Below are 12,057 nucleotides of genomic sequence, written 5' to 3' on the forward strand. Positions count from 1 at the left end.
GTACATTTTTTTTTTAACAGTCACTTGGCCAAGTCATGAAATTATGCTAGATCATTGTAAGGCGTGCTGACATCTTGATGTGAGATTAACTATTGTTACTAGTTTTCTATTGGTGCTGTTACAAATTACAAAAAGTTGAGTGGCTTAAAGCAACACAAAGTTACCATCTTACAGTTCTGAAGGTTATAAATCCAAAATAGGTCTCACTGGATTTAAAGGCAAGATGGGCACGCTGCTGACATTGTCTTCTTCGGGCCACCCTTAAAGCCATGTCGAGAACTTTCTCTCCCCTGTGCACAATGGCAACTCTTAAGGAAAAACTGATTGCACCAGTTGCAGAAGAAGAAGCAATGGTCCCCAACAATAAGATCACTGTAGAGGGTGTTGGACAAGTTGGTATGGCATGTTCCATCAGCATTCTGGGAAAGTCTCTGGCTGACAAGCTTGCTCTTGTGGATGTTTTGAAAGATAAACTCAAAGGCAAAATGGTGGATCTGCAGCATGGAAGTTTGTTTCTTCAGACACCCAAAATTGTGGCAGATAAAATTACTCTGTGACCACCAATTCCAAGATTGTGGTGGTGACTGCAGGAGTTCGCCAGTAAGAGGAGAAGAATCACCTCAGTCTGGTGCAGAGGAACCTTAATGTCTTTAAGTTCATCATTCCTCAGATAGTCAAGTATAGTCCTGATTGTATCATAATTGTGGTTTCTAACCCAGTGGATATTTTCACATGTTACCTGGAAACTAAGTGGATTACCCAAGCACCATGTGATTGGAAGTGGGTGTAATCTGGATTCTGCTAGATTCCACTATCTAATGGTGGAAAAACTTGGTATTCATCCCAGCAGCTGCCACAGATGGATTTTGGGAGAACATGGTGATTCAAGCGTGGCTGTGTGGAGTGGGGTGAATGTGGCAGGTCTTTCTCTCCAGGAACTGAATCCAGAAGTGGGAATAGACAATGACAGTGAAAATTGTAAGGAAGTGCATACGTTGGTGGTAGAGAGTGCCTATGAAATCATCAAGCTGAAGGGACACACCAACTGGGCTGTTGGACTAAGTGTGGCTGATCTCATTGAATCCATGTTGAAAAATCTCTCCAGGATTTACCCAGTATCAACGATGGTGAAGGGGATGTATGGCATTGAGAATGAGGTCTTCCTGAGCCTTCCGGGGATTAACCAGTGTTATCAACCAGAAGTTGAAAGATGAGGAGGTCACCCAACTCAAGAAAAGTGCAGACACCCTGTGGGACATCCAGAAGGATCTAAAGGACCTGTGACTACTGGCTTCTAGTTCTAGGCTGTAGAATCTTTAAAACTACAGTGTGATTAACCATGAGCCTTTAGTTTTCATCCATGTACATGGGGCACAGTTTGCTTTTATCTCCCTAAATCTGTGAATCTGGGTTCACAGAATCAAAGCCTGTGCTTGATTTAATGCTTGCAATATGAGTCCTTAAACAAATACAATTAACGATCGTAGTGTGAAAAGAATAAAATAAAATAAAGGCAAGATGTCAGCTTTCTCCAAAGAAGTTATACAGATGGTCAACAGGCACATGAAAAGATGTTCATCACTAGTTATTCGAGAAATGCAAATCAAAACTACAATGAGGTATCATCTCACAGTGGTCAGAATGGCCATCATCAAAACAATAAATGCTGGAGAGGTGTGGAGAAAAAGGAACCCTCCTACAGAGTTGGGAATGTAAACTGGTGCAGCCACTATGGAGAATAGTATGGAGATGCCTTAAAAAATGAAAAATATAGTTACCATATGATCCAACAATCCCACTCCTGGGCATGAATCCAGAGAAAACCCTATTCTGAAAAGACACATGTACCCCAATGTTTATAGCAGCACTATTTACAGTAGCCAAGACCAAACACCAGAGTGTTCACAGAGAGGTGAGATTATGAGTTATTTCTGTTTTCTCCCTTTTGTTTACCTGTGTGTCTGATTTTTCTAGCATGAAATGTTAATTAAACCTCCTCTCATCCCTAAATAAAGAACAATGGAAGAATCTTGCCTGACTTCCTCAGTCTTTGTAAGGGGGAATTAGTAATCCTGTTTCTTGCCTGGATTCAGCCTGTCCAACAGTTTGGAAAGACAACATCTTAAGTAGAATTCAGAGAATATGTCTAAGAAATGAGACACTTTTAAAGTTAATTTATAAGTAAGATATTAAAAGCAGTCTGTACTGCTATGGGTCACAGTGGGAAGTGCAGTAACAAATGTTGATAGGTGATTTTTAAACACTGATCATGACTAAAAAGCAACATTTCATTACCCATTCCATCCTACTCAAAGGGAAAATCTATTATGTGGCCACAAAGGGCTTTGAAAGTGAGAAGTCTGTGGGCTTCTTGTGCCTAGCCAAGATTGCATAAAGGCTCCCTGATATTAAAGAGTTGATATAGATGAACAGACAAACAGACTGTCTGTTGAAGTAGGCAAGTAGTGTTACTTCAGGAAATAGTAATGTCATCTGTGGGAATCATAAATGTGAATTCTCTCAATACAGGCTTTTCTCCAGGTGCTGTCACAGAAAGATATTTGGATGGGCCCTAATTACTATAAATTCAAGGTTCTAGTGCCCACAAATTATAAAACAAGGTAAACAGAATTCTTTAGGAAATGTCTTAATTAACTTCACTACTGTCTTGAATGTATTTTATTTAGCAATAATTTATTCAGTACTTTGAAATCATTCCATAATTATATATTGAGAATATAACACGAGTTTTGTGGTGTGCATTAAGAACTCCAAATTGAGTTGGACCAGTGGCCTGCCTTTGAGGGACTCACAAATTATTGCAAATGATTGGAACATGACATGGTGTGACCACCAACAAAAGATACAACAAAGATACCAACAAAAGATACATACAAGGTACAATGGTGACACAAAGAAGGGAGTCTACAGCTCTGTTAAGTTGAGTTAGGGAAGCTTTCACAGATGTGGAGATGATTGAACTTGGATTGAAGGAAAATTAGGAGCTCAACAGGGCTGATTAGGTAGTTGGGATAGGGGAGTATAATATAATTGGTAAAGAGGGATTTAAATGTGCAAAAAGACCATTATGGAAATAATAATTTGGGTAGGGGTGCTCACACTAATTTGGCAGAAATATAAGTGGCTCCATAAAATAACCCAGTGGAGGTGAGTGGGGACCAGTTCATAACAAATTGAACACTGTTCTAAAGATATTTGATCCTTTGAAAGATTTTTAGTTGTGAAATTGAGCTTTACTGGGTGGGTAAAACTTTATGGGAAACTCTGAAATAATATCAATGTATCTAGTCAAACCTAAAAGCAATCTTATTCTTAGAGAATTTTTTGGGAAGTTTCACACATTAAAAAAATTATTATTGGATATGCTTATGTGTCTACCTTGATTAGCTAATGATTCAGTTAATCTTCCAAATGGATTACCTTTGTGAGTGAAAGGTGGCAATAGCTGAGTGGGACATTGGACTAGGACTGTCCCATACAAACCAGAACACGTGACCAAGCCTGACCCAAGTGGGCTGATGGCCCAGGTGGAGGAATGATTGTTCCTGCTCTCTGAGAGCTCATATCTTGAGGAAAGAGGAGTAAGTAGGAGGTGGTGGAATATTCTGTGACCATGAAGTCCATATTTGGGAATGAAAGTGGGGTGGACTTGGATATCCTGTCTTTCCACATGGGTTAAAATGAGAGCTCAGAGCTCTGATAGCTCTCAAAACTCTGTCTCATCTTCAAAGACCGTGTGACTTTGACACAGATCACTGGACAAAGAATCCTGCTGCCTGTTTGTCTTGGGAAGTCAGTAAACATGAAGCTGTTTCTGGTTCTCATTATTCTGCTGTTTGAGGTATCCAAAGGTAACTTGTCCAAATGTACCATGAAATTCTAGAAAATACTACTCTTCATAGGGGTGGGGTCAGGGCTTTCAAAATTGTTAATATCTTGCCAGCTTCATCAAAATTCCCTACTGTTTGGGTGCCTGACTTGAGTCTCTGTCTTAGAAGACAGCATGGAGGGAGGTGAGAAATCAGGGCTTTGTACTCAGAGTCCTCTCCCAAGGTAGGAGTGAACCCATCATCTAGTTTTATATTTATAATGTTGAATATAGTTTTCACCCAGGAACCTGGCCATCTCTTTTTCCATTTAAATTCATTTTTCAGCCTATATTACAACAGTAATGAGAACAGTACAAGCTTTGGAGGCATGTAGATGTTAGGTTAAAATATGACTTCATCACTGGCTAGTCATATGGAATGAGTTAAGTATGCCCTTTGAAAATCAGTTTTCTCATCTGTCAAGTGAATATAATAACTCAATTTCTTAATGATTGTATTTCATGTGAGGATGACATGAGTTTACAAAAGTGAAGCACCAAGTTCATAGTAGGAGCTCTGTCAGTGAGAGTTCCCTTCTTCCTTGCTACTATAGAAGGCATGTTGTCTTTTTGTGGCCCTAAAAATATCTTTTAACCTTCAGAGATGCTCCTTGGTTCTGGAATTTACAATAGGGAGAACCGTGTCTTTGTTCTTCATCTTTATTCTGTAGGTTTGTCCACATTTGTGTACAAGGGCAACTAAAGAATTGGAAACAGGAGATTGAGGACCTTAATGCAGTACTCTGAAAAGGCAACAGTTTGGATCTCTGGAAGACAGATATGCATGGAATTGAGTTTGTTCCCAGATAGCACATTTATCCGAGATCAAAAGGAGGAGAGAGGGAGGGAGGGAGAGGGAGAGAGAGTCGGGGGAGGAATAGGCGGAGCTAGGTTATGAAGAAGTCACAGAGGCTGAATGAGCAAAGGAGTTTTCAACAGCAATAAATGATGAGACCCATGAGGTATTGGCAAAGGGAGAGCTCTGCTGACCTTGTCAGTGAGTGTGAAACGCAATTACACTGTTCACTTAAAAAGTTTTATCTGTGATGTTCTTTAAAAAGTTAATTTGGCTCTGAATTGTGCCATGATGACAAGTTGGTACTCTCTGAGGACACTGGACTGGGGTAGGCTGATGGAATGCTGACTTTGATATTGACTGGGAACCTGGGGTTTTGGAAGTCCTGCATTTGGGATGATTTTCAGGGAGGAGGCTTTGAATTTTCTCCTATCAGCATAAGATTCACTTTGGGACAATAGGAGGCCGTAGCTTGTGGGGAACCATGTGACCCTTCTGCTCTGCCTCAGGAACTAATCTGGTGCATTGCTGTTTCCTGCGCACAGATGCAGCACGACCCAGAAAATGCTTTAATAATGTAGCAGGCTACTGCAAGAAGAAATGCGATCTGGGGGAAGTATTTGAAGTAGCATGTTCACATAGAAAATTATGTTGTGTTTACGAAGCGGACAACAGAAAAGCCCAAGAAGCCGCAAAGTTACCTGAACCTCCTTTGAAGCCTGATTTGAAGTTGGACTATATCATTTTACCCACTGTCACACTTGATACAGTTACACCGTAAACCAAGTGCTTGGTCTACCGGTCTCCGCTCTTCCTAAATCAAAAGTGCCACCTAATCCAACAGGCAGGGGCAAGAGATTTATCTACTACTTTTGTGAACTAGATTCCCCATATAATAAAGTCTTATGCTTTCCCCTGGATTTACTTATTAATGTATTCACTTATTATTTTGAACACTTCAAACATAAATGAATAGTTACCATGTTCCAGGCATTATGCTAGCAACATGGATGATGCAAAGATGAAGTGAACATTTGGTAGAGGTAGACGTTAGCCCCTCCATTTTCTATGTGAGGTCGTATTTCACAGCATTTCAGGTATTACTCCTCTTTTTAATGAAGTTTCTTAGGTTTAAGCAGATCTGAATGTTCCAACTTTGTGGGTGTGGGAATGGATACAGATGATTTTGCTAAACAACTGAGAATTGATTAGAAGAAGACAAGACATTTGAATATTTTCATACATTTATTGGGGCAGATCTAATGGGCGGTCATGACAGCTAGTGATAATTCCAATACATCCTTTAAAGCTCATTTAATGTGCATGCTCCATTTCCTTTTTTTAGTAGCAATTTGAGCATCCACTTGACACTATTAGACAAGCATTACTTTTAGAATTCTTAAACACATTGCATAGTCTGTTTGTTTTAATAGTGTGAAATTTACAAACTTTTAGCTATTCAGATAAATAAGGTCTAGGGATCTAATGTTAAAAATACGGTGACTATAGTTGACAACACTGGATTGTATAACCGAAGTTTGCTGAGAGTAGAACTTAAGTGTTCTCACAAAACAGACAGACAAACAAACTTGTGGTAATGGATGTGTTAATTAACAAATGGAGAGGCTTCTTTTCATAATGTATACATCTATTAAATTACCACGATGCACACTTTATTTTTTTCCACATATAAGTGAGATCATATGGTATTTTTCTTTCTCTTTCTGGCTTACTTCACTTATAATGACAATCTCCAGGCCCATCCATGCTGCTGAAAATGGCATTATTTTATTCTTTTTTTATGTCTGTGTAGTATTCTGCTGTATATATATACCACAACTTCTTTATCCAGTTTTCTGTTGATGGACATTTAGGTTGCCTCCATGTTTTGGCTGTTGTAAATAGTGCTGCTGTGAACATTGAGATGTATGTGTTTTTTCAAATTGTATTTTTCTCTGTATATATGCCCAGGAGTAGGATTGCTGGGTCATATGATAAGCTTATTTTTAGTTTTTTAGAGAAACTCCATACTGTCCTCCATAGTGGCTGCACTAATTTATATTCCCATTAACAATGTGGGAGAGTTCCTTTTTCTCCACACCCTCTCCAGCATTTATCATTTGTGAACTTTTAAATCATGGCCATTCTGACTGGTGTGAGGTGATATCTCATTGTAATTTTTTTTTCGATTTGGAAGTTAATCTTTTTCATTGTAATTTTGATTTGCATTTCTCTAACAATTAGTGATGTTGAGCATCTTTTCATATGCTTGTTGGCCATCTGGATGTCTTCTTTGGAGAGATGTCTATTTAGGTTTTCTGCCCATTTTTTTATTGGGTTGCTTGTTGTTTGACATTAAGCTGTACGAGCTGTTTGTATATTTTGGAAATTAGTCCCTTGTCAGTTGCATCATTTGCAAATATTTTCTCCCATTCTATAGGTTTTCTGTTCATTTTGTTGCTGGTATCCTTAGCTGTGCAAAAGCTTTTATTAGGTCCATTTGTTTATTTTTGCTTTTATTTCCATTACTCTAGGAGCTGGTTCAAAAAATATTGCTGTGATTTATGTCAAAGAGTGTTCTGCCTGAGTTTTCCTCTAGGAGTTTTATAGTATCTGGTCTTACATTTAGAACTAAAGAAATTAGACTTCCCCATAGTTCAACTTTGGGTACTCTATTCTTACACCAAACAAAGTACATCTATAGTCTCCTAAAATGTCCTATCTTTTCTAATTTCCTTCCATTTGTTGATTTTATTCTGTTCACTCAAATTGCCTTCTCTGCTAACACCTGTTGAAATCCTACACATTTCACAAGGCACCACTTTAATCCTAGATTCACTCACAAATTTTTCTGAATACACAGCTTCATCTTTCCCTCTCCTGAATTACATGTCTACTTTCCTGAGTTTCTTCATCCAGTCTTCCATGTTGTAATTTTTTTTTCAGGGTACTAGTTATATCTTCTTTTCAAGGGGGAGGTTCTGAATTGTCCTTATCAATTCATCATTTGATATATTGAGTGTTCAATCTCTGATTAAAGAACAAATGAATCAGAAAACTGTCAATGAGCTTTATTGGAATCCCCTTTGAGGTCATTCTGGGGATCTAGGAACCAGAAGGGAGAAGATGTGGACTTCTTCACTTTAGTTTATCAAAATAGGTTGAGAAATAGACTAACAGAAAGTTGTGCTTGATTTTATGTAGACTTTTTCTTGGGGTTTGCATAATTGTGTTCATCTCCATAATAATCTTGAGGTAAAGTGACTGCATATGTCATTGGCTTTGGACGAGTTGGTTTCGTAACTTTTTTACGTTCTTCTAGTTTCATGATATCGAGGCAACAATATCTCCCATTTTCACATAGCACTTCACGTATTTCTGTTGTTTTGCATATTTTCCTGCAGTATCCTTGTATATATTGACCCCAGCATTTCTTAAGTTGGTCAGTTACTGTGCATATAAAGAACAATAGGTCAAGGTCAGTGTTTGAGACTGAAAGGCAACTTTGGTCATGGGGAAGGCAGAGGACGTTTGTAGGGAGATTCGCAAAGCATATATCAGTAATATCGCACAGAAAATTCTCCAGGAGGGTAAACCTCAGTGTTTATGTTTAACTGATCACTCATACTTTGTTCCTCTAAGTATTCGGGCTTCCATCCAACATCTGATGGACTTCACCAAGAGCACAGATCTTATTTGGGAAAATAAAGGCGCTGAATCCTGGATTTCAGGCTATGGAACTACGTTCCATCTGAGAACCTCAATAAATCTGCATCTGTTTAAATGCTTCCAGGGTACTACTTTCTTAACTACTGCCCAGAAAGCAATAATTTGTCACTATGTGTTTATGTCTGAATGGAACTCTGCTCTTGGGTTCATACTTGCTACCATGGTCAAGGATGACTTTTTTTTTGATCCAGTCGATATTTTTTCCACCCTCAACATTCTTCCTCTCATATTACTTCTCACTATTGTACATTTTTGCCAATGAATATCTTCCTTTAGCTGCTATGTCATCATAATAATCTTGGACTTGTTTTGTCCTCTATGACTCCTCATTCTCTTTCTACCTCCAGAGGCAAGAATTCCTCCAGACCTCTTTTCACCTTGATATATATTCTTTCCTTCAGTGATCCTAAATATTTTCAATGATCTAAGAGCTAGGATGTTCAAATTTTGGCTTCAGGGCTTGTACCATCCTCTGGAGTAAACCCCAGAGGATGAAGACTGGGAACAAAGATGCTGCCTCCAACACCAGGTTCTAGACACTTTTTTGATTCTTAGGACTTTAAGGAGTTAGGGGAAAACTGTCATTATTCCTATAACAAGGGATAAATATAAGAGATCTGGTTTTGAAAGAGAAAAGAAAGCTAATTTTTCAGTTCCTTTGTATGTTGCAAAGCCCTATGTTAGATGTTTCACAAGTGTTCTATCATTTAATAACCCCCTGCCCCCATGAGCTAGGTGTCATTATCTCCACAAACGAGGAAACTGAGGCTCAAGGAGTCTTCACCTTTTATCCAAAGTTGACAAACTAATACACACTGAAGGCATGCTTCTCAAACCTGAATCCAAAGTTTGTTCTTCTTCCACTATTCACACAGTGTAGTATAATAGATTAAAAAATATATATATACATATATATAATATATGTATTACATATATATAATATTGGAGTGGAAGAAAATATGGCTTGATGCCAGAGTAAAAACTATATCCAAAGAAATAAGGGCATTCCCAGATATCTGGCTCATGTCTTTCTGTCATGCGTCCTTCCCAGAGGAAATTATGACCTCTTTTCAGCTTTATGAGCACTCCTTTTTAAGAATAGTACCATGGTAGAAGGCTTCAGGAAGAGAGAATTTCTGATGATATTGGATAGACTTCAGCTATTCCTAGGACCCTATCTCTTCCTACTGTGAATTATAAAATTCCCTTGGGTTCTTGAAAATATCCATCCCCTTGTTGATTTGAGTGAGCCCCAGGAAATCTCTGTATTACCTGTGAACTTCTGGAACAGCAGAATTGCAATGATCAGGAGAAGCCTCATGGCCAGGCTTTCCAGAGGATGTGGCAGGCAAACCTTTTGTCAAGTGAATTGCACACTAAGTCACCTTCTTCAGAGACTTGGATTCTTATGCACTGAACCAGAACAGATGGTATGATACAAAGTGTGCCCCCCAAATTCTGAACTGTGGACTTTGTATCATGTGGGCAGGCACAGGAAATTTGGTTACCCACTCTACCCCCACATGGAATTCAGAGATGTTGATTTGATGCCATCCTGTAGGTTGGCATGCCATCACAGCTGCTGCCATTCTGTAGGTTGTAGACTGCTGGTGGGTAGAATCTGTTCTTTCTCTACTTTGGCTGTCTGCCCGGTGAGGCCAAGGTAAACATGTACTCACTTGCAAGAATGAATAAGGTAATAAAATAAATGAAGCTTATTCCATTTATTGCATTCAGCTGAGTCTAGGTCTCTGGGTGTTGTGTCTATCACTTCAGGCATTATAGATGGCAGCTGAGTTTTATCCCCTTATCCTAGATAAATTTAATTTACTCACAGACAGGCAATACACAATGATGGAGGAATATAGGATGACTACAATAAAATTTTCATTTAGAAACAGCAAAAAAAGGAGAGAAAAGACAGATAACATTGCATAAAGCAATGTTGGACCATAATAGCGAAGGTTTCTTTCCTACCAGTGTACAGAATTCTTTAGTCAATTTATATTCTTTCTGTTCTGCTCTCTGGGAAGACTTCCCTGTCCATTGATCTTCGTGGACATATCTTGGAGGAGATTGGGAGAGAATTCTGGAGATTCTTCTACTTTAACAACACGTTTCCTATTAGTGCAGGTTTAGGAAACTGTGTGAATGATTTTGATACCCAGGCTTTGATTTCTATGGTATTATAACTCTTTTGAAAGATTACTGGATGATTAACAGACTTTCTTTTGAATTGCTTTCAGTCATTTTCATGTCAAGACCAATCCAGAAATCCTTTTGAATCATGGCAGTTCTTTTTAGACCCCAACTAGGACACTAGTTCCATCTATGGCATAAGCTTTTGGGGCCTATACTATCTACCACCATTAGCTTAACGATAATCTAACTCAGCCTCTGGCTGTAAACAGTTCAACACTATAGCCTCTAGGCAGTGTAAACGAACTAGTTGAGATTGATCACCGTAAATTTATAATAGTAATAATATGTTCTTTTGTATAAAGCCACCAGCAACACTTGTCTATATAAATATAGAAATATACAAACAGATAGTTGGGTTAATCCAGGTTTGTGGTGTGCCCAAGGACTTAAATGACTAAAAGAAGAGGAACAAAAGAGTCCTAGTTATTGGCTAGAGAGTTACTGAAGCAAATTATGGATTCTGTTGTAGATAGGGAGAGAAATATAGAGGCGGTAGGGCTGAAAAATAGATCTTTGAGTTTTGAAGATGAAAGAGTTTATATTAACAAGAAGTATTGCCTGTGCAATGGAGAGAACACTCTATATCTAATCTGCACTGTCTTCCTCACTAACTACTTGATTAGAAGACTCACATTCCTTTATCCCACAGATAACATTAAGAGTGCATCTTGGGGAAAAAATGGTGTTTCTCTGCTCCCGCTTCAGCAACGTGTGAGTGCTTGCATGTGTGTGTGCACATGTGTGTGTGTATGTCTATTATGTCCCCTGCTGCCAGAAGTCTATAAGCCTGGGAAACCTGCTAGATTGATCCCACAAAGCAGAGTCTTCTTTTCCACATCCTCTTAGGGTTAAATGGTAGGTGTTCCCATGAGCAAGATGGGATGAATAAAGAACATGATGTTTCTTAGTGAGGAAGAAATCACTAATCAGTACTTATTGTTAAATCTAAGGACCTCAAAGTCCAGTGAGACTTTCAAAAGTACAGATTGTTTTAATGTATTACTTATAAAAGAACTTAAGTATAATAAATTTCTGGATAACTACTCACCAAGCTCTATTGAGTTGAGAAGTTAGTAGAGCAAATTATTTGATTATTTAAATGGGTCAGCCAGGAAGTATGTTTGAAAGATTTTTACTTTATTTTCCCTTTTATGTCCATTAAAAACAGTATTTAAAAATAGTTATATTGTGTAACATGTGCCTTATTATCAAGAATCTGGAAATACAGAAACAAAGAGAAGAAAGGAAATAACCAGCAGCATTACTACTAACTAAAGAAAACATCTGGAAACATGTTATATACCATTCTAAATGTTTTCTTCAGTAGAATTAAAATAGCTTTATTGTTTAACTCAAATATCAGCTTACGGGATTTTCCTGATTTAATAGGAAAGATGTAAAACTGTCTCAAACTTTCACCAGTTGCATTACTTTGGAAAGC

The 12,057-nt window shown here is 38.2% G+C and overlaps 2 protein-coding genes and 1 pseudogene across 2 annotated transcripts; 2 read left to right on the plus strand and 1 right to left on the minus strand.

The window, feature by feature from the left end:
- Window positions 1-282: 282 nt before the first annotated feature.
- LOC105073593 (L-lactate dehydrogenase B chain pseudogene) lies at window positions 283-1,419 on the plus strand (annotated as a pseudogene).
- A 2,404-nt stretch (window positions 1,420-3,823) lies between these two features.
- Window positions 3,824-5,466, plus strand: DEFB128 (defensin beta 128). Its single transcript, XM_045521094.2, has 2 exons — window positions 3,824-3,872; window positions 5,231-5,466. Exons 1-2 carry the CDS (start codon window positions 3,824-3,826, stop codon window positions 5,464-5,466), a joined length of 285 nt encoding a protein of 94 aa, XP_045377050.1.
- A 2,415-nt stretch (window positions 5,467-7,881) lies between these two features.
- DEFB127 (defensin beta 127) lies at window positions 7,882-9,735 on the minus strand. The gene is made up of 2 exons (XM_010960963.2): window positions 9,687-9,735; window positions 7,882-8,135 (listed from the first exon to the last, which is right to left on the minus strand). The coding sequence occupies exons 1-2, from the start codon at window positions 9,733-9,735 to the stop codon at window positions 7,882-7,884; spliced, it is 303 nt and encodes a 100-aa protein (XP_010959265.2).
- Between the last annotated feature and the right edge of the window lie 2,322 nt (window positions 9,736-12,057).

This window comes from Camelus bactrianus, chromosome 19 (genome assembly GCF_048773025.1).
Source record: "Camelus bactrianus isolate YW-2024 breed Bactrian camel chromosome 19, ASM4877302v1, whole genome shotgun sequence".
Taxonomy (NCBI): domain Eukaryota; kingdom Metazoa; phylum Chordata; class Mammalia; order Artiodactyla; family Camelidae; genus Camelus; species Camelus bactrianus.